This window comes from Oncorhynchus nerka, linkage group LG22 (genome assembly GCF_034236695.1).
Source record: "Oncorhynchus nerka isolate Pitt River linkage group LG22, Oner_Uvic_2.0, whole genome shotgun sequence".
Classification (NCBI taxonomy): Eukaryota; Metazoa; Chordata; class Actinopteri; order Salmoniformes; family Salmonidae; genus Oncorhynchus; species Oncorhynchus nerka.
The window spans coordinates 28821727-28849616 of record NC_088417.1 but is presented as its reverse complement, the minus strand read 5'-3'; the positions used below and the strand labels follow the sequence as shown (position 1 = coordinate 28849616).

At 41.4% G+C, this 27890-nt stretch overlaps 2 protein-coding genes across 4 annotated transcripts in view; one reads left to right on the top strand and one right to left on the bottom strand.

Moving 5' to 3' along the window:
- Positions 1–2910: 2910 nt before the first annotated feature.
- On the bottom strand, positions 2911–10903 carry rmdn1 (regulator of microtubule dynamics 1). Its single transcript, XM_029626661.2, has 10 exons — positions 10772–10903; positions 9717–9822; positions 9430–9517; positions 8856–9015; positions 7991–8080; positions 7840–7895; positions 5851–5938; positions 4479–4509; positions 3746–3879; positions 2911–3172 (listed from the first exon to the last, which is right to left on the bottom strand). Exons 1-10 carry the CDS (start codon positions 10901–10903, stop codon positions 3128–3130), a joined length of 930 nt encoding a protein of 309 aa, XP_029482521.1. The 3' UTR covers positions 2911–3127.
- cpne3 (copine III) overlaps positions 10883–27890 on the top strand; it is a 29911-nt gene continuing 12903 nt past the window's right edge. Inside the window, exons 1-10 of one of the 3 annotated variants that reach the window (XM_029626659.2) lie at positions 10883–10974; positions 13708–13848; positions 14159–14338; positions 17935–18009; positions 18096–18167; positions 18365–18445; positions 19635–19724; positions 26840–26938; positions 27019–27165; positions 27381–27514. In XM_029626659.2, the coding sequence (XP_029482519.1) occupies positions 13717–13848; positions 14159–14338; positions 17935–18009; positions 18096–18167; positions 18365–18445; positions 19635–19724; positions 26840–26938; positions 27019–27165; positions 27381–27514 (1010 nt within the window). In that variant the 5' untranslated portion in view covers positions 10883–10974; positions 13708–13716. Of the gene's footprint in view, positions 10975–11623; positions 11733–13707; positions 13849–14158; positions 14339–17934; positions 18010–18095; positions 18168–18364; positions 18446–19634; positions 19725–26839; positions 26939–27018; positions 27166–27380; positions 27515–27890 lie in introns of those variants that run through there. The other 2 variants (XM_029626660.2, XM_029626658.2) reach the window with 2 other exon arrangements.

Below are 27890 nucleotides of genomic sequence, written 5' to 3'. Positions count from 1 at the left end.
TCTTATTGACTAAAATGATTAAAATGATACAGTACTGCTGAAGTAGGCTAGCTGGCAGTGGCTGCGTTGTTGACTTTGTAGGCTAGCTGGCAGTGGCTACAGTGCTGCTATTCGGGGGCTAGCTGGCTAGCTAGCAGTGTTGATTACGTTACGTTGCGTTAAAAGAACGAATCTTATTGACTAAAATGATTAAAATGATACAGTACTGCTGAAGTAGGCTAGCTGGCAGTGGCTGCGTTGTTGACTTTGTAGGCTAGCTGGCAGTGGCTACAGTGCTGCTATTCGGGGGCTAGCTGGCTAGCTAGCAGTGTTGATTACGTTACGTTGCGTTAAAAGAACGACAATAGCTGGCTAGCTAACCTAGAAAATCGCTCTAGACTACACAATTATCTTTGATACAAAGACGGCTATGTAGCTAGCTATGTAGCTAGCTACGATCAAACAAATCAAACCGTTGTACTGTAATGAAATTAAATGAAATGAAAATGTGATACTACCTGTGGAGCGAAGCGGAATGCGACCGGGTTGTTGAGTGCGAAAGTTCTATTCTTTTTGCCAATCCTGTCTGGTCCAGCGACGGTGGGTTTGTGCCCATAGCCGACGTTGTTGCCGGTGATGTCTGGTGAGGACCTGCCTTACAACAGGCCTACAAGCTCTCAGTCCAGCCTCTCTCAGCCTATTGCAGACAGCCTGTGCACTGATGGAGGGATTGTGTGATCCTGGTGTAACTCAGGCAGTTGTTGCCAATCCTGTACCTGTCCCGCAGGTGTGATGTGCGGATGTACCAATTCTGTGCAGGGTTTGTTACACGTGGTCTGCCATTGCGAGGATGATCAGCTGTTCGTCCTGTCTCCCTGTAGGGCTGTCTTAGGCGTCTCACAGTACGGACATTGCAATCTATTGCCCAGGCCACATCTGCAGTCCTCATGCCTCCTTGAAGCATGCCTAAGGCACGTTCACGCAAATGAGCAGGGACCCTGGGCATCTTTCTTTTGGTGTTTTTCAGAGTCCTTAGGCCTCTTTAGTGTCCTACATTTTCATAACTGTGACCTTAGCTTTCAGATGGTAGGCAACTGTTATTGTCTTAACGACCGTTCCACAGGTGCATGTTCATTAATTGTTTATGGTTCATTGAACAAGGATGGGAAGCGGTGTTTAAACGCTTTACAATGAAGATCTGTGAAGTTATTAGAATTACCTTTGAATGACAGTTTCCTGAAAAAAGGACGTTTCTTTCTTTGCTGAGTTTATTTACTTGCACATATTCATAGCACTGTTCTTTAACGCTCTAGACTACTATCGCTCAAATGGCTCCCTGTAGACCTGTTTCATCCAGATTCGGTTGCGCTGTAATACACGGTCCAATGTAGACAAGCCCACATGGTGAATGTTATTGAATATTGTGTTGTCTGCAATTATGTGGTTCAAGATTTCTCCTAGTCTAATGGTATTGTTTGCCACCACCATGTTCACAATAGCGGTCTCCTGTGTTGGTGTGAACAGCCGGTGTCTTCAACCATGGCCTGGCTGTCTCTCAGTTCTGCAGAAGATCCATAAATATGATATTATTGGTTACAGTAAGCTAAAATAATCTATTTTCTTTCAATATGAAATGACATTACTGTAACATTGGCCAACAATCACTGAGTAACATAGGCCTAGTGATATGTTGGACTGCAGTATACATACAGAGCATAGTGTAGATGGTAGCCGACTTACCGGTTGTCATTTCTGAATGTATTGATGATAGATGCAACTGTGTAGCGGCTCAGGTTGGCCTGAACTCTCTGCCCAGCCTCCCTCATACTCAATTAACGGTTATTTATTTTATTTATTATTTTACCAGGTAAGTTGACTGAGAACACATTCTCAGCAATGACCTGGGGAATAGTTACAGGGGAGAGGGGGATGAATGAGCCAATTGTAAACTGGGGATTATTAGGTGACCGTGATGGTCAGATTGGGAATTTAGCCAGGACACTGGGGTTAACACCCCTACTCTTACGATAAGTGCCATGGGATCTTTAATGACCGCATAGAGTCAGGACACCCATTTAACATCCCATCCAAAAGACAGCACCCTAATCACTGGCCTGAGGCATTGGGATATTTTTTAGACCAGAGGAAAGAGTGCCTCCTACTGGCCATTCAACACCACTTCCAGCAGCATCTGGTCTCCCATCCAAGGACTGACCAGGACCAATCCTGCTTAGCTTCAGAAGCAAGCCAGCAGTGGTATGCTGCTGGCTAATATGGTTGAGCACATGGGCAACCAATGTGGCCCTGATCTCATCTGAGACAACTGTCCTTCCTCATCCTCATTCTCCTCTTAACTCTCACTCCTTCACCTCTAGCTCTTGCTTCACCACTGACTTCCATTTTCCTCCAAAACAGGAGAGCTCATCTGTGGCCTTTTTATAGTGCTAAAGCTCGGATTTCTCAGTGAACAATTCAGCAACTAGTGTTTATACCTGTGAGGAGTGGGTGTTGCCAATTGGTGTATAGAGCTTGGCATTGTGATTGGCGATGCTTTCCAAAGGGACTAAAGACATTTTTATTTTGAATGTTGTGCCTAATGTAGAGAACTGTGTGTAGTGTTTCGCAAAAAGTGTGATGTAGAATTGAAAACTGAGTGTAAAGCAGGAATTGTGCTTGCAATTTTGCAGACTTGGTTTAGGGATTTGGTACATGAGTTTCAGGTTTCGGTGATTGTGTTTCAAGTTCCAATTTTAGTATGTAAACAATTGGGAAAAACTGTAATATTTGCATGGAACACATTGAATCCCATTCATTGACCGCATATTGGGATTTTAAAATCAGACACCCATTCAACTTTCTATTTACAAAGACAATAAAATGCCTGCCTGAATGTTACAATCCCAAGCTATCACAACAGACTTGACACGCATATTAAATTAAAATGACGTTTAATTAAAGTTAAATCACAGCATCTGTAAATCACTATACACAGGATAGTGGAAAAGCATGTATCATTTCCTGTTAAGGCCGTACAGTATAGCCTATGTACACTCTTGCGTTAGGAACAAAAATATACATATAGTAGATAGACATAGATTACACCTATTATCAACACAGTGCACTCTTGCCTCCATGTGACTAGGTCATCTTATGCACTGAGCTTCTTCAGAAGGTCAAGGGCTTCTTTATGGACCTATGAAGAACAGGAAATAAACAAATGAGCTCCTATACAATCAGAGTATACTGTGATAATGGTGCGTTCACGTGCTGTGGGAGTTATCTGAAGTTCTGAGTTCCGACTGGGAAATTTGAATTCACACCCTCGAAGTTGTTGTGGGAAACTCCGAACATGTTGTGACATTTCACCACTGATTTTTCAATCAAAAGATGACAACAACTCAGTTTGGCTATTACAAACTTGTCAATGTGGATAATGTAACTAGCATGACCATATTGTCAATGTAAATGAATTCTGGCTAACTTGATTATTAGCAAACTTAGCTTATCTATCTAGCTAAAATGTTATTTGTTGAATCATTTTTCCGACTTGAATATAAATGTCAGACTTGCGACTTTTTTATTGGGAAGATTCCCACTTCCGGCGAGCACGTAAATGTCCAATTAAAATACAGGTAACAGTTATAGGGCCGGTTTCTGGACACAGGTTAAGCATAGTCCTGGACTAAAACACCCTTTCAATGGAGAATCTCCTGGACCAGGTTAAATATGTGTCCAGGAAACCGGCCCACACAGTATTGCATTTTACCTCCTTGTCTTCCTCTGTGTGAGGGGGGTAGTCCCGTGCCTTTCTCAGCCAGAGCACAGCACTCCCCTGGTCCTTCAATGACATGTAGGACTTCCCCAGCATAAGTAGATTCTTACTGTAGAAGTTTGGGTCCACTATGGAAAGATGATCAAATGAGAGATAAACGTTGACTTGTATTGCATAAAATTTGGCTTTAGAAACACAGACGGAACAATGAGACAGATATTTCATAGAATGTATAAGTGTGAAGCATCCGGTTGGCGTTTCCACTCACTAACAAATATGGTGATGAGAGGAAGCCCAGTGGCCGGCATTGGGAAAAGCGAGAGATTTTTGCAGATATTATGCTAATTTTCTCATCAATTAAAGATTTGATTTCAATACAGTTTTCTGTTCCCAAAACTAAAATCTCTTACGAACAGAGTGGAATAAGTTTGTTAGATTTTACCCTTTGACAAAGCTTTAAAAATTGCGTTGATTAGAAGGAGTTCAAGGGTAAATTGGGTGATTGCACGTCAGTGTAGGCGTTCCCTAACGGAAATATGCAAATACATGCTAGAACGTGCCAATAGGATCTCGCTAGCTCATGCTTTGCTCTGCCCCCCCCCCTCCTTGCTTGTTCTGCCCACTATGACTCATTTGTTCCTATTGGAAACGACAGGCTGTGGTTAATCTTTACATTGTATTGTGTTAAAATTTAGCATGTTAATATGTAGCATTTAGAACAACGAACCTTCTTCAGCTTTCAGGAAGAACGCCAAAGCCTGAGGTGAAACAAAAATGATAGTCAAACATGCCTTACATTTTTCAATGATCTTGTACTGTTCATATACAAAGAACTGTGGGTAAAAAATAAGTATGACATCACGGATCTGTCCCAAATTGCCCCCTATCACCTATATAGTGCACTTATTTTGACTAGTACCCATAGGGCCTGGTCAAAAGTAGTGCATACAGTGAGCTCCAAAGGTATTGGAACAGTCCAATGTTCCATCTACTGCGCAGCTCACCTCAGACTGCCGCACAGAAGAAATATGAGCCAGCACAGAGAAGCTCGAGATTGAATTTCACTCAACTTTCTCAACGTTTCACTACTGTGGCAATTGTGATCGAATCAACACAATATCAGCCACTTTCAATATAATATACCGAAACAACTATTCAGGATTTATTATGCAAAACAAACTATGCAAGAGATTTTACTGTAAGCAGAGCGCATTGGAGTAGGATTCTATTGCATTGACAGGCACGACCTGCTGCATAACCAATCAGAGCTGCAGTAGGCCTATATGTAAATAGCCATTGCCATGTATGGCTCTGTGCCATTCGTCGTGTGTAGATGCGCTTGTTTTGAGATCAAACTGAGAACTGCATATTCTTAGCTAGTTAGTGAGTTATTAGCCAAGTTCTAGTCAACAATGGGGGCGTTGTTGCTGCCAACAAGAGCATAAAATGTGTGCATTTCTAGCCATCTTTCAAAAGCGACTCAGAAAAGCGAGTCGGGCTTTTCTATGTCTGAAAGTGTTGTATTTTGAGACGTCTTGAATAAACTAAGTAGCCAATAGGCAGAGCGTAACATAATTTGTTTGATTCTCTGTAATAATGGTATGAGAATAATAAAGAATTGTATTTTGTAAAGTGGTTTCTTGCATCAAATACAACATTTCAGTCAACTCGTCTGAAGGACAAGTGAATAAACAGGTTAATGCATGTTTTTTCTTCTTCTTCAGAAGTCTGATAGGATGTAGGCATTGAACACTACACATTGGCTGCTTCTGTAGGCTGAATGATAAAACAGTTATTTCCATGTCAAAATGTTATGGGATGTGTTTTTCTCCATTGTTTTTGATGGTAGGCAACTGCTAGGCCTACATTATGATCAAATAGCCACAGTAGCCTACTTGGCCACTGTTAAAACAAACTTAAAGTGGGTACAGCCTCAGTGTTCACAGTAAACCCGCGCTGAAAGTCGCACAGAATTGTCATACTGCTCAAGTTTGCACTCATTGACAGTGACACATTTTCAGCAATGACTTGTCACTGTGCCAATACTTTTGGAGCTCACTGTATATAGGGGATAGGGTGCCATTTAGGATGTAAAACACCTCTTCGTATGTAGCAGTGGGAGGAGAGGCGAAGATCATGGCTGCCACTTTACGTTGATACCACGCCAACTCAGCGAAGGCAAAACACCTAAATGAGAAAACAGGCTGTGTCACTAACCCATCATTTTGAGATTGTTTTAGACAGGAAACGTGTAATTAAAGATTGGGAGACTGACATCGAGAGGGGTACTGAAGGTACAGCACAGATTGTTTACCAAGCTGGGCCTCGAACCCCTGAAAACCTTGTTGCCATGTGTGGTCTGGAATCGGGAGCTTAGACCACTACCCCAGACTCCGGCAAAACAGGCTGTGTATCTTTAGACACGGAACAAAAACTTGCCTAAGAATTAACAGTTCTATTTTATATACACTATCATTCAAAAGTTTGAGGTCACTTAGAAATGTCTGTTTTTGAAAGACAATTTTTTTTGTCCATTAAAATAACATAAAATTGATCAGAAATAAAGTGTAGACATTGTTAATGTTGTAGCTGAAAACTGAAATTTTTTAATGGAATATCTACATAGGCGTACAGAGGCCCATTATCAGCAACCATCACTCCTGTGTTCCAATGGCACGTTGTGTTAGCTAATCCAAGTTTATCATTTTAAAAGGCTAATTGATCATTAGAAAAACTTTTTGCAATTATGTTAACACAGCTGGAAACACCAGCCTCAACCTCAACAGTGAAGAGGTGACAACGGGATGCTGGCCATCTAGGCAGAGTTGCAAAGAAAAAGCCATATCTCAGACTGGCCAATAAAAATAAAAGATTAAGATGGGCAAAAGAACATAGACACTGGACAGAGGACTCTGCGTAGAAGGCCAACATCCCGGAGTCGCCACTTCCCTGTTGAGATTGAGACTTGTGTTTTGCGGGTACTATTTAATGAAGCTGTCATTTGAGGACTTGTGAGGCGTCTGTTTCTCAAACTAGACACTCTAATGTATTTGTCCTCTTGCTCAGTTTGGCACCGGGGCCTCCCACTCCTCTTTCTATTCTGGTTAGGGCCAGTTTGCGCTGTTCTGTGAAGGAAGTAGTACACAGCGTTGTACGAGATCTTCAGTTTCTTGGCAATTTCTCACATGGAATAGCCTTCATTTCTCAGAACAAGAATAGACTGACGAGTTTTAGAAGAAAGGTCTTTGTTTCCGGCCATTTTGAGCCTGTAATCGAACCCACAAATGCTGATGCTCTAGATACTCAACTAGTCTAAAGGAGGACAGTTTTATTGCTTCTTTAAATCAGTACAACAGTTTCCTGCTGTGCTAACATAATTGTAAAAGGGTTTTCTAATGATGAACTAGCCTTTTAAAATCATAAACTTGGATTAGCTGACACAACGTGCCACTGTAACACAGGAGTGATGGTTGCTGATAAAGGGCCTCTGTACACCTATGTAGATATTCCATTAACAAAAAATCAGCCGTTTCCAGCTACAATAGTCAATTACAAAACAAGCACATTTCTAAGTGACCCCAAACTTTTGATCGGTAGTGTACATCATTTCCATAATAAATAACCTACACTGAGTATACCAAACATTAGGAACACTTTCCTAATATAGATCCCCTTTTGCCCTCATACCAACTTCAATTCATTGGGGCATGGACTCTACAAGGTGTCAGAAGTGTTCCACAGGGATGCTGGCCAATGCTGACTCCAATGCTTCCCACAGTTGTGTCAAGTTGGCTGGATCATTCTTGATACACACGGGAAACTGTTGAGCGTGAACCCAATTCTTGACACAAACCGGCACTTACTACCATAACCGTTCAAAGGCACTTACATTCTTTGTCTTGCCCATTCACCCTCTGAATGGCACACACACACAATCCATGTCTCAAGGCTTAAAAATCCTTCTTTAACCTGTCTCCTCCTCCTCATCTACACAGATTGAAGTGGATTTAACAAGTGACATCATTAAGGGATCATAGCTTCCACCTGGATTCACCTGGTCAGTCTGTCATGGAAAGTGTATAACTCACCAATAACCCAAGATATGGATAGATGTGGCATCTTTAGGATTTAGCTCGATAGCCCTCTATGGAAGATACATTTTGTTTTAGAATGCTGACAATATTTAAATGAATAATCATATGATATGACATACTGTAAATTATTTTAAAAAACACTTACCTGTAAATGTTCTTTAATGATGTAAGAATTTCCTATTTTTACTTTGACCCCCTCGTAATCGCCTATGTCACTGAGGCACACTGCATACCACTAACCAAGAGAGAGAAGAGGGATATAGAAATTAGAATTCCCACCTAAATACTGCAGGGGCCGACCAGGATGCCTAAACCATGACCAAGATCGTCATCCATATTCTCACATATTTTTGCTTATGATTTGCATTAGCATTAATATGATTAGCCTACTTAATTGCTTGTACAACTTAAATGGTCCCAAGTATTTTATAGATCTCCAATTGTATTCCATTATCAGAGGATTCTAGGTCTCAAAAACAGAGAATCCTACCTTGCACTTGGTTAAATGCTGAATTTTCCTCTTTGTGCCAGTAAACATGACAAAGTAGCAAATGTTTCACTGTTCAATTGAAAGTTGTATCAGTTTCCTATGAATCAACGTCTGTACTGATGCATGTATACATAATTCAGAATTACTATATAATCTTGAGACACAGAAGAATAATTAAGATTTTTTTGCCAGCAGCCCATGAAGACATTTAGCCATGATCTTTTCACTGTGCTATTGGCCTTGGATTTTTTAGCCTCTGTGCTATTAGGGATTGAATTGTCAATTGTCCTTTCACCAAAGCTCTATTAGAATGTTTACCTCAACCGGACTTGTAGCAACTTGTCCACTTGGTCGATAGCAGCAAACCAGGCGTTAACGGATTAATCTTATTACAGTAGCCCCAACATTATACAGGCAAATGAACCTGATCAAAACCATGATTTAGCTTAGTTTCACAGCAGTAATAGTGTAGTAGGTTCTCTTCAGAGATTCAATGAGAAGAAACCATAGGCTTTATTACTTTGTGTGCTGCGAAGCAGGCCTCATTTTTCTCCAGGGCCTTCTTGGCGTATTCAAATGCCTCAAAGGTCAGCCTCTTCTTCTCGTCAGCAGCAATGTGAGCGAGGAGGGAGAGGTCACGAGATGCCCGCGCCAGCCTCCACAGGAACTCTGCATCATCACTGGACACACAAATATTTTATTTCCAAAAATGTCATTGCTGAATGGTCAGTAGAATATAGTGGGACAGAAAGAGAAAGAACATTTTAACAGTATTTGGAGGGCATTCAGTGTTGTTTTAAGGCTTAAGTCATCTGACCTTGATTGCTGAGTTCCTGCACGGTACTGTAGCTTTGTCACAGATTTTTACTCGTTAGTACAAAGACCTCAAACTGATGCCTAAACAGTGAGACAACCTGACTTGCAAAATCGTTCTGGATCCCAGCCAAACCCAATCAATACATACTACCATTCTGTTTTTGCAATGGTCACTGTCTGTCTGTCTGTCTGTCTGTCTGTCTGTCTGTCTGTCTGTCTTATACACATGCAATGGACAACACATGCCGTAACATGTTTATGAAATACAGTAGGTCTACCTGTCCTTATACTGTAGCAGAAGCTGGTAGAGTTTCTCTGTCTCCCCACAGCTGTACAGGTAGTCTGCTTGTTCCACAGCCTCTTCAGCTAGAATACAAAATAGAGAATGCAAAATAGATGTGCCATTAGATAGAGAATCTGGATAGGAAAAAGCCCCAAATCATACATTTGCATGTTTAATCAGGAATTTTTCTGTCTGATTCAATAGCTGTATCCCTTTCAAATTATTTTGATATTACATATAATTAAAACCATTCTGAATTACTAATTTCCCTGTGGTGTGTACCTTTTTCCAGAGCATGGACCACAGTTGCACTCTGCACCCTCCTGTAGGCTTCCACGCCTAGATAAGATAGTACTGGTAAGGTGAGCAAGAATGCAGTTCTTCCACCCTGCACCAGAGAACGGAACAGACAGAGGTAGTTGAGTTGAAGACATAAAACACTTGTCAGTCACAGCCTGATAAAACCAGATATGACTAAAGACTGCTTCACAAGACGTTATATGCTCAGTAGATAGACCAAGCCTATATCAAAAATTCCACCACAGTTACCTCTCTGGCTAGTCTATATTAGACCCCCTGCCCGCCCCCCCTTTCACTACTTGTGAGGAATCCACATTATGTTTTTCATACTGGCTCAGGTCCCTCTGACAGAAAGTAGCCCTACCGAAAGTACCCGAGTCACAACAAATGCAGAGCGACAATTCTGAGGGAGAATTTCAATTGCATACTCCTCGCCTCCTTCTCAAAACCCATTGGAGAAGGTTAGAGGTGCAGGACCTCTGGCTTTCTCATCCAATGAGTTTTGAAAAGGAGGTGAGGAGAGAGGACACGGGGATGATATTAACTGAGATTCTCCCTAATCAAGGCAGTAGGCCCCTTGGCCTATTTATTCAAGACACACTGTTGTTGTTTGTCTTGGAACCTGCCCAGGCTTTGCAGGGGAGAAAATGTATTGTATTCTAGTAATATCAAATGAACACAACAATAATGACGATAACAAAATATCAATATTGTCAAATGTAATTTATATTGTCGTGTTCATTCTCTATCATGTGCATCCTATTGTCCTTTCAATAGTGATACTGAACAAATGTTAAACAATGTGCAGAGGCAATCACATCACATAAGAATACCCTACCTACTGTACTGTGTAGCCCTACTGACCTTTCACCTACATCCATTCAGATCAGGATAGTGTATCTAGTTACTGTATGTTTTACATAGATACTTTCAACAAATAGCCTACCACTCTGGTTCTATTCTACCAGGCGCATGTAACACTTTCACACCAGCAATAGGAGAAACTAGGCGGATGAAGTAAATGGAGGTTTATTTACGTTAATAGTTGAGGTATTGCTCCTGAAAGTAGTCAAGTATTGTCGATGATATCCTCTGTTCTTGACGGCTTTACAAGCAGGTGCCGATAGCACAGTCCGGGCAGCAAATCGCATGAAAGTTGCTCCTGCCATCCTTCTCCCTAATCAAGTCAGGACCTGAATGATCACTTTAAGTCTGAGCCGAACAGCCTGGACTTTGAAAGGTAAGAATACGATACAAACGCGGGTCATTCAAGATCGCAATTAGCGAAAACGTTGAGAAACAACACGAACTTCAAATCAGGTTGTTGTAAAGATTGGTCGGGCATTTTTACAATTTAACTTGTTTTTCCCACAGTATTTTTTCTGGTATCAAGTGTTCAACTTCGAAACCATTGCATTGGTGCTTTGTGGTTAGAGCGTTGGACTAGTAACCATAAGGTTGCAAGATCGAATCCCAAGCTGACAAGGTAGAAATCTGTCGTTCTGCCCCTGAACAAGGCAGTTCCGAGGCTGTCATTGAAAATAAGAATTTGTTCTTAACTGACTTGCCTAGTTAAATAAAGGTAAAATAAAATGCTTTTCAAAACTGTTTTTTAATGGCTATCTTAAATGTATCCTGGAAAAATACGTCCTCTGGTTATGGTGTCGACTAGAAACAAGAAGCTACTTCATAGGTTCCGTAGTCAGAACGGAAATCAACAGAATATATAATTATATGAGACCAGTTTCTCACCGTTGCAAACCGTAAAGGCTTTGCGACAAAAAAAACAAGGGTTCTAATTGGACACATTCAGTGGTCCCTCTCCAGTTTGGTCCGTTTGGTTTCGACACTACGCAAAGTATGTATCTGGGACACACCCAAGGCGGGGTTTGGGCCGGAGGGTCCATTCGACACTGAACAGTTGTGGAACAGCTCTTGATCCGAGTAGCACACAGATTACTTCAGGGACTCAGAGTATTGTAAAGTAAACTAATTTAGGTAAGAATATAGTTAATAAATAATACCGTGCATGGCTTGTTTATGTTTAGCTATTGATGTAAAATTGTTTAACGCGTTGTGTTTCAGGAGCTAATAGAAACCGCTAACGTTAGCTAGCTAGAGAAACAGCAAGCTAGCCAGCTGTCAGTTAACGTTACATGTCAAACCAAAACCAGGATAGAAAGACCGCCACAACTGTTTTTGATATTATGTCATAGTTAATACTGATATATAGCTAGTTATGTTAATAAATTAGCTAGCTAACAAGTAGCCTAACTCTGCTCCCACGCCCCATCTACAGTATGATTAATTTGTGCTACGTTCATAACCAAGTGGGAAGGTGATAATTACTATTAGTTAAGTCGTAAATACTAGTTAGATGTGCTTCGAATGCGTTGAGAAACGCTAATTAGCTAATGGTCATTCATAAACTAAAGGTACAGCTATCATGCTTGTAAAATTAGGGTTAAAAAAATTATGAGTATTTATTTTCATAAATTATGTTCTGTTATATTTTAACTCCTGAAAGAAAATGCTGTAATTGTGGTCATTTTTTAAGTCGCTGATGCCAGCGGTCAGCATGTGGGAGAAGTCAGAGCTCAGGGACGATAAACGATTTTCCTTCTACACTGAACAAAAATATAAACGCAACATGTAAAGTGTTGATTTCACGAGCTGAAATAAAATATCCCAGAAATGTTCCATACGCACAAAAAAAATATTTCTCTCAAATGTTGTGCAGAAATATGTTTACATCCCTGTTCGTGAGCATTTCTCCTTTGCCAAGAATCGATCCACCAGACAGGTGGTATATCAAGAACCTGATTAAATGGCATGATCATTATTTGACTCCCTAATGGCACAGTTGTCTAAGGCACTGCAGTCCCAGGCTCGAATCCAGGCTGCATCACAGCCGGCCATGATTGGAAGTGCCATGGGGCGGCCTACAATTGGCCCAGCATTGTCCGGGGTAGGCCATCATTGTAAATCAAAATTTGTTCTTAACTGACTTGCCTAGTGAAATAAAATAAAACCGGTGCACCTTGTGCTGGGGATGATAAAAGGCCACTCTAAAATGTGCAGTTTTGTCACACAACACAATGCCACAGATATCTCAAGTTTTGAGGGAGTGTGCAATTGGCAAGCTGACTGCAGGAATGTCCACCGGCGCTGTTGCCAGAGAATTGAATGTTAATTTCTCTACCATAAGCTGCCTCCAACATTATTTTAGAGAATTTGGCAGTATATCCAACTGGCCTCACACCTGCAGACCACGCTAACCTAGGACCTCCATATCCAGCTTCTTCACCTGCGGGATAGTCTGATGGGGTATTTCTGTCTAATGAAGCCATTTTGTGGGGAAATCGCTCCACCATTTCCAGGTTGCTAAAATTCTAACAGTTTGCCTAATTTCAGTTTATGACAAAACAAGCAATGCATAGTGTAGAGAATCACTGTACCATCTAAACTGCTGTGAAATATATTTTCAATGACCAAAAATATTTTATTTTCAGCTGTTTGAATCTGGTGTACGAAAGTTAAAGACGAACGAAATTTAATGGGAAGCATAGAAATAGCAGACACAGAACAGCTCTACCGCTTCTTCAACTTGCTTTCAATGAGATAGACAGATCTATAACTCACATTTGACTCAAAAAGTTACATATTGCAGCTTTAACTCAGCTGTATTTATATAATATTTGTAATTTTTAAAATAATAATAACTAATGTTTCCTACTGTAGTGCGTCAACAGTCAAAACAATAGTGACGTTAGACATTTAGCTTAGCTTTCCACACCCTTGCTACTCAGGTTTATTGCCTAGCCTCACAGTTAATGTTGGTAAAGTATCTGTAATAAAAGCAAACTTACATCAAACCTAGTTAGAAAAAACACATTTGGATGCTTGTACGTACAGTAGCTCACAGATTGTTTAATTTTGCCTTGGGACATTATCTGTCTCTCCTCTGTTACAGGCAGGTCCAATGGCGACACAGTGTTTGACAAAGGTGGAGCTGACTGTCTCCTGTGAGAATCTTCTGGACAAGGACATTGGCTCCAAGTCTGACCCACTGTGTGTTCTTCTCATGAACACTACTGGGTCACAGTGGTACGAGGTCAGTCACAGATTCTTGTTTGCCCAAGAAACACTGTGACATTGTTAAAATGTTAACTAGGCAACAACTAAAAAATTCTCCCCAAAGCCATCATCATGCATAATTGATTAGCTTGAATCAGTATTCCGCTTGACTGTTTAGAAAAGCATCTCAGCATTGTAGAATGGCTAAAGCGAGCATTAACTATTTCCAGGAAGAATCTGAAATGTTGGTCCAATTCAGTATCACTTGATGTTGTTGATTAGTTTCATGAGGGTGTGAGAATGTGTATGTTTTGATTACTAACTGGCTGAATTTTTTGTGTTCGTAGGTGGGCCGCACAGAGAAGGTACAGAATTGCCTTGCGCCAAAGTTTGCCAAGAAGTTCATCATCGATTACTACTTTGAAATAGTGCAAAAGCTGAAGTTTGGAATTTACGACATCGACAATAAAACTGTTGACCTAAGTGATGATGATTTCCTGGGAGAGCTGGAGTGTACCTTGGGCCAGGTGAGGTCTTTTTCTTTCCCCTCCTCACTTAATAAAGCCCGAGAAGCCGGATATATTGGCACGGGTGTTGTTAGGCCAAACACCGACTTCGAGGGCATCACTTTTTATATAACGGGTTACCAACATATTCAAATATTGATTGATATATTTTAGTTAAACTTTATTTTGATTAATTTATTCATACTATTTCATCCTTCCACAAGATAAGTCCTGACACAAATCTAGGGTTGCTACCCAAGCTGGCTGGTCTTTTGTTCTATCGGTTCGGTTGCCCGAGACGTGACCCAGTCATTAAGTCTTTTTTAGTTCTGCATCTATGGAACCACCCAGTTGTTCGTTCTAGATGTTATATTGCCATACTGGCTGGCAATATCCCTTGCTTGCTAGCTAGCCAACTACGGCTAACTTAGTCACGTAAAACAGTGCAGCTAGAATAACAGCAAAGTATTTGCATTTGTTTAAGCTGTTTTCTACAGACATTTATTTGTAAGTCTGTAGAAATGATGCTGATTCATGATTTTGACTGGCTGAGAAGCTGCCTGTCTGTCTCGTCCTGACTCCCACAAGTTTTATATAAATCTCCGCTATTGATAATCAATTGCTAGTCTAAAAGAAATGGCAGATAATGTCTAGATGCTTTTTACAGTGGAAATCAAGTTAATAAATTGTCTGGCTGGGCTAATGAGACAGTGAATTGCGCAGTGAGATGGAACAGGGTAAATAGGCATTTCAACATCATAGCTTTAGCCGGTGGTAACTTGTGGAATAGACACCGGCTGGATTGCGGTTTTAACCAATCAGCGTCCAGGATTAGACCGACCCATTGTATAAATATTGAAAGACGTTGCAGTAGTCTGTTTTGGTGATTCCGGTCAGTGTCCCACTGTCACTCACGTAGAGAGTTAGCATCATGCACAGTGCATACAAACCCCTATGTAGATGTGCAGTGGCTGTGCAATCTGTGACTTGACACTAAAGGTTTCTTTTAACTGTTTGTTCAGGCGGCTGAACAAACAGTCTGTATGGACTTTGTCTGTCTCAAGAGCACCGGTGTCAATGTAGGCAATAAGGCCTGAGGCGGTGTGGTATTCACCCCCCTTTTTTTTCCAGAGTAAAACATATTTCAAAACTTGTATCCTGTATATTCTCTACTTTACGTGCAGATAACTGGCTACAGGTGAGGTTAGATCAACATGAGATAAAGCTGAATCGATGTCTGCATGATCACGTAATGATCACAGTATTCTACATAACAGAACCGAATATAATAGCGTAGTAGTATAACGTTACTATAAGACGAAAACACCACCACATTCTTCTCAACATCGCGTGCCACTAGGCAAAATGCACAGGTAGGCTATGCTAATGCTACAGTTTAACACCATCTGCACTAAAATTAGCTCACTGTACATCATTCAAAACAACACTGTAGGCTACTACGACAACACTAACTCAAGATCAAAGTGCATATCCCCATGAAACTGATTTGAGATCAAATGGCTGATTTACTATGGGTAAAACTCATTCGCGATTGAATGCGGTGGTGTTTGTGTCTTACAGTAATGTTATACTATGCTATTATATTTGGTTCTGTTCTGTAGAATACTGTGATCATTATGTGAGATCTTGCAGACATTGATTCAGCTTGAGTTCACGTTATTAATAAAACAACCACCATTCGCCTGAGTAGCCTGTTCTCTGCGCATAAAGTAGAGAATACACATCTGCAGAATCTTCGGGAAGCTCTGGATCTTTTAGTCAGCTGACTAAAGATCCCCCAACCCGAAAAAGTCAGATCTGCAGCCATGGCCTAAAAATTATCTGGATAGAGCTAAGCACAGGCAAAATCCTAGACGAATACCTGCTTCAGTCTGCTTTACACCAGACACTGGGAGAGGAATTCACCTTTAGGTCGGTCAATAAACTACAACACAATGCCAAATCTACATTGGAGTTGCTTACCAAGAAGACGGTGAATGTTTGTGAGGGGCCTTGTTAGTTTGGACTTAAATCTGCTTGAAAAGATCCCCAACACCTTGACAGATAATGGACAAATATTGCACAATCCAGGTGTGCAAAGCTCTTAAGAGACTTACCCAACATGTTTCTAATATGTATTGACTCATGGGTGAATGCTTATTTTATTAAGATATGGTAGTGTTTTATTTTTCATTAATCTTCAAAAAAAAAAGTTATGTTTTTTGTGTTGATCGCTGACAAATCATTTTAAAACCTCTTAGATGTAACAGGAACCTGCGTGGTTCTGGTACCGGTTCCGATTGACATTTCCGCTTATAAATCGATCTATAGATACCGTAGATCAAAATGGCTTGCTTTGAGCCCTGGTTCCCGCAGACAAACTAGTATTTTTGTCTGAGCATGTGTGATGTATGATGTGAAATCTGAAACCACTTGAAACTGGGATGTCCCTCCTACCATTTAATTCGCTCTTCTGACTGTACATAAACTGTCTGAACCCTACATCACTGCCACTGACATGCCTGCAATCGTTACATCGTAGCGCAGCAAGAGATAGTGGTTTCACCGCCGTAGGCCATTCAGAGATCGAAAATAATTAATTGATTTTGAACAAACACTTTCTGTTTGTCGTAGACGGACAATGTTGACACGAGATGAAAGGTGAGTTCCTAGCGAGTTCAGGAAGCTAAGATAGAGTTTTGTGAGGCATTCACAGCAATACGTTTTGATCAGGAGATAGCTTTAGAAAATATGCAAATGCTTTCTCTAATGCTAAACATACAAAAATGTATTTTACAGTTATAAGGAAGGTGAAATCTTAGTCATTTTATAATTTGATTATGCTATATTTAGAAAGCATATGTAATTTCAAGCCTTATTCATAGTTATTGTTGAATGGGAAATAATCATAAAATAGTACAAATTTTAAAATATGAATATGTACTTGAGCTTCTCCTCAAAAGTGATTACACCTTAGCAATTTATAACTAGTTTTACCAGGAAGGTGATATTTTGACCTTTCGAGTATGCAGCATTAATAGTTATAGTTTATGGCCCTTGTGATAAATAATTACTTTTATGGATTGCGTAGATATAATGTTTGATTATATTTAGTTACATTTAAGTGATTAATCCCACTTTGTAACAATGAAATTTGAAGAAATTGAAGGAGGGTGAATACTTATGATAGTCACAGTACACGATGCAAGGCGGAGCGCCTGGATACAGCCTTCAGCCATGGTACATTGGCCACAAACCCAACATAAATAGAACTGTAAACAAGTATTTCTTCATCATAAATCTGGTACATTGTCTTATATACACACAGCTGAATGCTGTTTCAACCAATCAGCATCCAGAATTCAAACTACCTGGTTTGTAATACATTTTATAAACCGGGTACCAGTTTATAATAGAGGTAAGACACTTCAGGGGTTTGTGGTATATTGCCAATATAGCATTGCTAAGGGCTGTATCCAGGCACTCCGCTTAGAGTCGCACATACGAACAGCCCTTAGCCGTGGTATATGGCCAATGTACAACACCCCTCTGGCATTATTGCTTAAGTGGTCATTTACATTACAAGTGTTTCTTACGCATCAAATTGTCTTTTCCAGGTGGTGTCTAGTAGAAAGCATACTAGACCACTGGTGTTGAAGAACAACAGGCCTGCAGGAAGAGGAACCATTACAGTGAGTCATTTACAGAGATGTTTGTTGTTTATCATGTTTGTCGTTGTCTTTTTATTTTTTTATTTACTGTTTTATTTTCTTTGTAGATAATTGCTGAAGAAATAAAAGACAACAGGGTGGTGAATTTTGAGGCTGAAGCAAGAAAACTGGACAACAAGGTATTGATACAATATTGAAGAATGTGCACCAAGCATGGGTCATCCCATGAGTGACGAATCTGTTGAAGTGATACTTGCTGCTCTGTAAAGCCAATAATTGAGGGAAATAAAACATCACAATAGTTAGCTGAGTTGCTTGTGTCTGTTGTGTGACATTTTATGACTTACAATGTTTTGACATATAAGGCTGTTTTCAGGATTTCTTTGGGAAGTCTGATCCTTACCTGGAGTTCTACAAGCAGACAGAGACGGGGTGGCAGCTGGCTCACAGAACGGAGGTACAATACACCATAGACATTTCTATGGAGTACAACACAGACTCTCATACGGCCCATTTCAAAGGAGACCTCTTAACTGGTTTTACAACTACATACGACTTCCATTCAGTTATGCAGCACATACTGTACTCCTGGTCTTCTTTTGCATATTGTGAATGTTAAAGGCAGTTTTATTGTCTGTGTGAAATGTGACGGCAATAACCAGAGACTACGTAATATCCTGTTGCACACTAGAGATGGCACGGTTAATCGAATATCCGGATATCCTAACAGACATCAGGACCCTTGTGAGTTCAATTTTGTCAACAATGAAAAAGAGGCCTATTTTAACAATGAAAAAGCGTTGTCTAAATGAAATTGTCCATGTGACATTGTTGCACACAAGGATATGACATTTGAAATGCTTAATTTAATAAAACAACAAACGTAAGAATGTAGTGTTTATGTACACCGCATTGAGCCACTGCTGCTTCAGACATGTGGCTTTGACAGTACGTTGTTTACAGTTGTGCATTGTAAATGTAGCCTACAGTTCTGAGGACGCAAAAAGTAGTTTTATTTTCAAGCTAATTACGTTTTACACGAAAAGGCATTTTACTATCATAGCGCATTTAGCCCTCCAACGTTTTGCTATTTTCCTCACTTCAGGGATTCGCCTACATGCGCGCCAACGGATCAATGCAAAATACTCACCAGATATCATTTTTTAAACAATCAGTTCTTTGATAGTGAACATCGGACTTATTTCACCTTTGCTGTTAGCCGAGGCTACCCTTAGCCCAAAACCTCCCGAGCTAGCACCCTGAAAACAACTGCGCGCTGTTGTGGCATTTTGCATCATTCTGATTGGTCAAGAGAGTAGGTCATTTATTTTATTTACTTCGTTATTATTCAAATCGTGAAATAATTTCAAATGCCCATCAATCAGTATTGTGCACTGTGTTCACTGACTGACACTGGAAACAGTATAACATTTGCATGGTTTCCTCCTTTTGTCTAGAAACTCATTACTCTCCTCCTATTCTCTGTCCAGATGCCTCTAATGTGATTGAACCAAATGCTATGTAGCTAATGAGTGTCTGCTCTTGTACTGTGTCCAGACACTGGTGTTGTGATACAGATTGTGGTTAGTGGTAATGCGATACAGATAACAGTTACCATATTTGTCCCTGTGCCCTGCATAAATAAGGTGGTGAAGAACAACCTGAACCCAACATGGAAACCCTTCAGGATCCCCCTGCAGTCCCTGTGTGGAGGAGACATGGACAAACATATAAAGGTATGTAGACTCACAACCACACCTGTACCAGTACTAACCTACCTTACACATCAGCAACTCTTACCGCACAGACACTGAACTATTCCATATCTTTTGTATTTGATTTGGGGAATGTTTTGGTGTAAGACCTTTTCTGGAATTGTGTGTGGTTTGCATGATAATAACACAGGTAATAACCTTAAGATACATTCACCTCCACAATTATTGGCACCATTTGATAAAAAGATAAGCAAAAAAATTGTATAAATAATACAAATACTGAGCTATATTGTATGCAGGAAATTATTATTTTATACGAATACAGTTGCTCAGAGAAAGATTCTGTTTAACAAGTTGTTGTTTTTTGCATCAGAAAGATAGGTGTCAATTATTGGCATCTACTTTGTGCCTCTTCCCCTTGTAAGGATAACGGCATGGAACCTTTTTCTATAATGTTTTGAGATTGGAGAATTTAAAATGGATTAAAAGTTTAAATGTTGTGTCACTGATCTACACACAATACCCCATAATGTCAAAGTGGATTGTGTTTGTAGAAATGTTTTGAAATTAATTTTAAAAAATGTGTAGCTAAAATGTCTTGAGTCAATAAGAATTCAACCCATTTGTTATTGCAAGCCTAAATAAGTTCAGGAGTAAAAATGTGCTAAGAAAATTGCATAATAAGTTGTTGAGTAATAGTGGTTAACATGATTTTTTAATGACTACCCTATCTCTGTACCCCACACATACAGATAATTGTAAGGTTCCTCAATCGAGTTGTGAATTTCAAGCACAGATTCAACCACAAAGACCAGGGATGTTTATCAATGCCTCGCTTAGAAGGGCAGGCACCGATTTGGTAGATGTCAACAACAGCAAAAAAGCAGATGCTGAATGAATATCTCTTAATTAAGTTAATTACACTTTGGATGGTGTATCAATACACCCAGTCACTACAAAGATACAGGCGTCCTTCCTAACTCGGTTGCAAGAGAGGAAGGAAACTGCTCAGGTATTTCACCATGATGCATTGGCGACAATGGCAATTTAAAACAGTTTAATGGTTGTGATATGAGGAAACTGAGGATGGATCAACATTTTAGTTACTCCGCAATACTAACCTACATGACAGAGAGAAAAGGAAGCCTGTACAGAATAAAAATATTCCCAAATATGTATCCTGTTTGCAACAAGGCACTTAAGTAATACTGGGGGGGGGATGGGCGTAAAGAAATTAACACTTTCTATTCTAGACAAAAAGTTATGTTTGGGGCAAATCCAACACATCACTGAGTACTACTCTTCACATTTTCAAGCATGGTGGTGGCTGCATTATGTTATGGGTATACCTATCATCGGCAAAGACTAGCTATGGCAGGGGTGTCAAACTCATTCCATAGAGGTCCTAGTGTCTGCTGGTTTTTAGGTTTTCCTTTCAATTAAGACCTAGACAACCAGGTGAAGGGAGTTAATTAGTGATCTAAATTCATCAATCAAGCACAAGGGAGGAGCGAAAACCTGCAGACACTCGGCCCTCCGTGGAATGACTAAGATGTTTTTTGGGGGGGGGATAAGAAAAGGAATACAGCTAAACACAGGCAGTTTTGACTTAAATTTGCTTGAAAATCTATGGCAAGACCTGATCATGGCTGTCTAGCAATGGTCAACAATCAACTTGACAGAGCTTGAATAATGGGCAGATATTGTACAATCCATGTGTGCAAAGCTCTTAGAATCATAAAACACGGCAGGAGATGTTAAAAACTGTCCATTGTGCCAATAGATGGAATGCACTCGCATGAGATTTGCCGTGATGTTGACAGTGGCATGGGAGGTTTATTTCTTAGACTGGGTTAAGATGTCAATTTTGGGACACATCCTCAGTAGTGTGCTTTCGAATTAGTGGGTGTTTCAGCCTTTAATCACTAAACACCCTCATCAAAGGTGGCCAGCTAAAGGGTGATCAAGCCTTAGCTTGTGTTCCATGCCCAATTAAGATGTCCCACGGGACTATGCAAGGCAGGGGCGTCCTCTTCCCTGAGCCAGCCCTACAGCTGACCGCATACCTCATATGCCCTCAAGTTGGAGGGATCTGAATTGGGTTCTCAGGTGGGGGTGGGGGGTCATGAAGTTATAGCCCAGCAAGGGTACTTCCGTTTGATCCAGATCCACTGGCTGGCTGCCTCTTTCAGCTGCTTGAGAAACTGCTCTGACGGTCTGCCGCAGAGCCTGTCCATGGATTCCAAGTTCTTTCAGCAACCTGATGGTGGAAGAAGCCATGAATCCTCTGCATCCCACTTCAACTGGCCAGGCTTTTGCATTCCAGCCACGCTGAGTTGCGTCTGCTGCCAACTCTGTGTAACGCAGTTTCTTACGCTCGTAGGCCTCTTCAACAGAGTTTTCCCACGGGACTGTGAGCTCTATGATGTACACAGCCTTTCGTGAAGGGGACCAGAGTACCATGTCTGGCCTAAGGTTGGTAGAAGCAATCTCAGGTGGAAAAATTAGTTGCTGGCCAATATCGACAAGCATCTTCCAGTCCCGGGCCATGGCTAGGTGTCCAGTTTCTGGCTTCGTAGGAGGATACTTGGGCCTTTTCTGGCCCTCCCGGATGAATGTTGTTGTTTTGACGGGATTACTTGTTTTTGGAGGTAATGAATTGGTTGCACTCCTCTTGGTCTCAAGTGCTGCAGCCAGGCTCTTGAGGACCTGATTGTGCCTCCAGGTGTAGCGGCCTTGTGAGAGGCTGGTCTTGCAACCTGTCATTATATGCCTGAGAGTCGCTGGAGCTGGGCAGAGAGGGCAGGTCGAGTCCTCGCCATACCATTGATGTAGATTTTTTGGTGATGGAAGCACATCATAAACAGCTCTTATGATGAAGCTGATGTTGCTTGCCTCCATTTGCCAAAGCTCACTCCAGTTGATCTTTCTCCTCTCCAGGCCTTCCCACCGCGTCCATTGCCCTTGTTTAGCAAGAGAGACAGCCTTTGCACTTCTTGCAGTCTCCTCCTGTCTGCGCACCTCCTTGACCACCAGCTTCCTGCATTCAGATGTTGTTGCCTTATGGAACGTTGGTTTGCTTGCTGCCAGGCCAAAGCCTCCTCTTCCATGCTGGATATTCCCCACAATGTCTTGGTGTCTCAGGGCTGATGTTGCTTGCTGCACAGCCTTGGATGATGTCCATTTCCGTCCAGTTTGTAGGGGAGGTGCAGCCTTGCTAATGGTCTGGTCTTTGGAGTCCTTCAATGTCATCTGAAGTCTTACTTTAGAGCACTTGTACTCCTCCGTTAGACTTGTAAGAGGTAGTTCAAGGACCCCTTTGCCATAGAGGCCGATGTTACTCAGGCATCATGGGACACCCAGCCATTTCTTCATGTATGAGGTAATGGTTCACTCCATCTTGTCCACTGTTGTTATTGGGACCTCATAGACGGTGAGTGGCCACATTACCCGGGGGAGAAGTCCAAACTGTAGGCACCAAAGCTTGAGCCTCCCAGGCAGTAGGGTCTTGTTGATGTTCTCAAGACCGTTGGCGATGTCCTGCCTTACTTGCTGAACTTGATCTTTATCCCGGAGGCTTTCGTTGTACCATCTACCCAGGCTCTTGATGGGTTGCTCAGACACCGTTGGTATCGGGTCATCTCCAATGCAGAACCTCACATCTTTAAGCTGTCCCTTGACTATGGAGATGCTTCGAGATTTGCTTGGCTTGATTTTCATCCGGGCCCACTTGATGTTATCCTGCAGTTTTGCAAGTAACCGCCTGGTGCATGCTGCAGTGGTGGTCAGTGTAGTCATGTCATCCATGTATGCTCGGATAGGTGGGAGACACGGAGCCCTTCCTTAGTTCTCTCACCGCCGACCACCCATCTCGATGCCCTGATGATGACTTCCATGGCCATAGTGAAGGCCAGGGGAGAAATTGTACAGCCTGCCATTATGCCTACTTCCAAGCGCTGCCATGTTGTTGTGAAGTCAGGTGTTGTGAAACACAATTGCAGGTCTTGGAAATAGGCCTTTACCAGTGTAGTGATGGGTTCTGGTACATGGAAAATGTTGAAAAATTCCCATAGGAGTTCATGGGGAACTGAGCCAAAGGCATTGGCCAGGTCGAGGAAGATGACATAGAGGTCTCTCTTGTCCTTCTTAGCTGTTTGGATCTGGTGCCAAATCATACTAGTATGTTCCAGGAATGCCTGCTTTCTGTACAGATGTATCAATGTACTTGTTCCTTTCCAGATAAGTGGACAGCCTCTGTGCTATTATACTGAAAAAGATCTTCCCTTCGACGTTGAGAAGGGAGATTGGTCGGAATTGACTGATGTCTGTCGCATCCTTCTCTTTCGGGATTAGCACACCACCAGCCCTTCGCCATGCCTTTGGTATTATTTCCTTCTGCCACACTATCCTCATGAGCCTCCAAAGAAAGCGTAGAACATCCGGGGCGTTCTTGTAGAGCTTGTATGGTACTCCATTAGGCCCAGGAGCTGAGGCCGCTCTTGCTCTTCGGACAACGTTCTCTACTTCCCTCCATTTTGGAGGGTCAGTGTCCAGATTGAATTCTGGTGGTTGAATAGGTGGGATGTCATGTGGGATGATTATCTGCTCATGCCTTTTCATGTCCTGGTGGACCTTTTCCAGATGTTCTTCCAGTTCAGGCTTTGGAGTTTTTAGGATCCCGCACTTTTCCTTTGCGAAGAGATCTTTGACAAACTTAAAGGTTTTTTATAGAACTGTGTTCTTGAGTGTTCCTTCTTCCTACGAAGTTTCTTTAAGTTTTCCGCTCTTCGCAAGGTTGCCAGCCGACATTTAATGTCTGCTTGGAGTAGCATGAGACCTCTCTCTGCATCAGAGGCATTCTTCCACTGCTTCCTCAGCTGCCTTCTCTCTCTGACAAGTATCTCGATCTGCCTCCTAGATTTGGCTGGCGCGGGTGGTGTCTTGCCACTTCTCATTTCGTTTACTCCAAAGCGCTCTTCTCCGTAGTGGTAGATAATGTCTCCCATCCTTTCAAGCTTTTTCTCTGCTGTTCCTACCTGTTGTTCCAAGATTTTTGTCAGGTCGTTGTTGATTGTTTCCCACTCTCTCTTTTCAACAGCTTTGGGCCACTTCTCACTCGGTTTGTGCCCTTTGATCTTTTCCTCTTTTAGAGGTCTCTGTGGTTGGGTGAGTTCACCCACCGGCATTTCTGTGCTTGTGTTATCCTCCTCGGTTACAGGGGTGCTGATGCTCTGCGAACTTTGGTTTGCGTCCGGTCGCTGTGCTTCATTCGACTGATTTGACTGGCTGCTTCGTAAGAAGTACTGGTCAATGCGAGGTCCCTGTCTCTGCTCTCCCAAGCACCTTTTCCTCCCTTGATGGATCCTTAACCCCCTTGCCGATGTTACTCTCTCCCAACCACAGCTGCACACCTGAATTGTGTGTCCTGCTGCTGTTATGGTTGTCTCGTGCTGTGTTCCTACTCGTAGTCGTTTCCGTTCCTGGGTCCATAACCGTGTGATCAGTCGTTGAGCCATCTTGCGCCCCAGCTCTCGCAGGCTCCAGGGGTATGTTTCTTTGTTGACTTTCAGTAGAGACTTACCAAAAAACTACTCAGCTGTGATCGCCGCCAAAGGTTCTTCTACAAAGTATTGACTGAGGGCTGTGAATTCTTATGTAAATTAGGTATTTCTGTATTTCATTTTCAGTAAATTTGCTAAAACTTCTCACTTATGTTCTCACTTTTATATTGTGTTATTGTATGTAGAAAAAAATCTAATCCATTTTGAATTCAGGATGTAACACAATGTGGAATAAGTCAAGGGGTATGAATACTTTCTGAAGACAATGTATGAAGGGCAAAAATCATTACCCCGTCTCTTAATTGTTGAGTTCTTTGCCTTTCCCCATGGTGATGGTTGACATGTTTTTAAAAAAAAAAAAAAAATTTTTTTTTTTTTTTTAAGTTTTTTTTTTTTTTTACGTGTGGGTTGCCTCATTTTTATACCCCAGTGAAACAGGAAGCCATGGTTGGCCACAATAAAGTTCCTTAAACTGAGATTAACTTGAAAAAAGTAGAATGTTAATGCAGATTTTATAAGACTCTTCAGGGGTGCCAATCATTTTGACACCTATCTTTTTCAGATTTTTTTGTACTAGTTTAACAATCTCTTTCTCTGAGCAATTGTATTAGTGTAAAATAGTATTTTATAGCTTAGTATTTGTATTATTTATATTATAATCTTTTTGTTGCTTATCTTTATCAAGGGTGCCAATAATGTTGGAGGTGACTGTACTTGTTAACAGTTTTAAACAGAGCGGGGGGAAAATAACTGCATTAACTCTCACGTTTTATAGTAGATTTTAAATGGTTATCGTTCTCTACTATTAGCTAAGTGGACTACTACTGTACATAATCTGTACAGAATTTGAGGGCATTGATTGATGTTGACAATTGGTGATTTTTCAGCTGTAAATACCCCTAATGCAGTCTTTTAAGGAACAACTGATACCCACACTGGAGGACATGTGAGTTACCCTCGGACCTGGGTTCAAATTTTTGGAGGTTTGATTGAGCCTGCCTGTGCCTAAACTTTAAGGACTCTTTCATTGGTTTCAATGTCACAGACAAGCTCAATCGAGCAGGAAACAAATCTTATTTAAACCCAGGTCATCTACCGTCATCAGCACGGTGTGTGTGTCCAACTCCAACCTCATGTGCCTTCAGTAGAAGGGTGAAGTGACCAGTCAGTAGTGGAAGACTGGAATGGGTGGGGAACACTTACCCTGTAGTAGGCTGTATCCATCCTGTACTGATAGCCACGGTTCCAGCCCTTCCATAGACATCCATATTGTCTTTGTTGGACAAATGGCGGAAGTTGATGAAGCCTCTGTCATCATGGCATCTTTTTGTTGTGCATTAGTGTTAGTTAACTTAGTGTGTGTTACCTTTGCTCTGAGTTTGGTTTGCCGTCTTGGTTTGGTGTTTTCCATTGCATGATCTTGTTCACCCGTGGTCTGATTCTTACTGAGTATGACGTGAATGATGTTTGTTTGGGGTTTGAAACCGTTTGTGTGTTCATGTTACACACCTTTTTGAGGGGTCATTTTGTGGCTTGTTGCTAACCTGTTAACTCCGACTCTATGCTCGTCCTAAGGTGGAGTGCTACGACTATGACAATGATGGATCTCATGACCTCATTGGAATCTTTGAGACCACCATGACACGTCTGCAAGAGGCATCGCGCTCCTCACCGGTGAGATGGAGTGCAAGGGTTACTCTGCGTGTGTCAGCCTGTATGGTTCTTCTCATCCTTGCTCCTCTGTCCCTCCCCAGGCTGAGTTTGAGTGTATCAACAGTAAAAAGCAACAGAAGAAGAAGGGATACAAAAACTCTGGTGTGGTGAGTGTGAAGCTGTGTCAGGTGGTGAAGGAGTATACCTTCCTGGACTACATCATGGGAGGTTGCCAGATCAACTTCACTGTGAGTAAAGATTTCTCTCTAAATGACCTCTAGCAGAGAAATGGCCCTTTCATGCAGAGTTTTTCTGTGTTGTACATCACACTGTCTGTTTTTATTATTCATTGTCTTTCAATTTGTGTCCTATGCCTGCCAGCAAAAATGTATTGAATAAAGTTCATTGAATTTAAACTGCCACCACAATAAGCCTTGTCTCACTGTCTCCCTCTCATCTGTAGGTGGGTATTGACTTCACAGGGTCAAACGGTGACCCCAAGTCTCCCCAGTCTCTCCACTACATCAGTCCACAAGGGGTCAATGAATACCTGTCTGCCATCTGGTCCGTTGGCATGGTGATCCAAGACTACGACAGGTAATCTGACCTGTACTACTCCCCATATGCTACATTATATATGGTGCAGTGTCTGGGGAAACTCACACCCATAATATGCTGAATTATTTATTTTTCCCCATGTAAATGCAATGGTGCTGTATGCTTTTGCTTGAACTGCCTGCCCCTAGAACTGTTGGATGCAAAAATACCATTCTTGCCCTTTATCTGGCTTTGCATTCTGTTAACCTTAGGCAATAGTTGTTTGTGTGAATGTTAATGATTAGGATAGTGTGTGTGTGTGTGTGTGTGTGTGTGTGTGTGTGTGTGTGTGTGTGTGTGTGATTTTCATGTTTAATGATGGAATGTGCTGATGCAAGTTAGCTCTTTAGTTAGACTGAGGTGGTTTCCATAGACG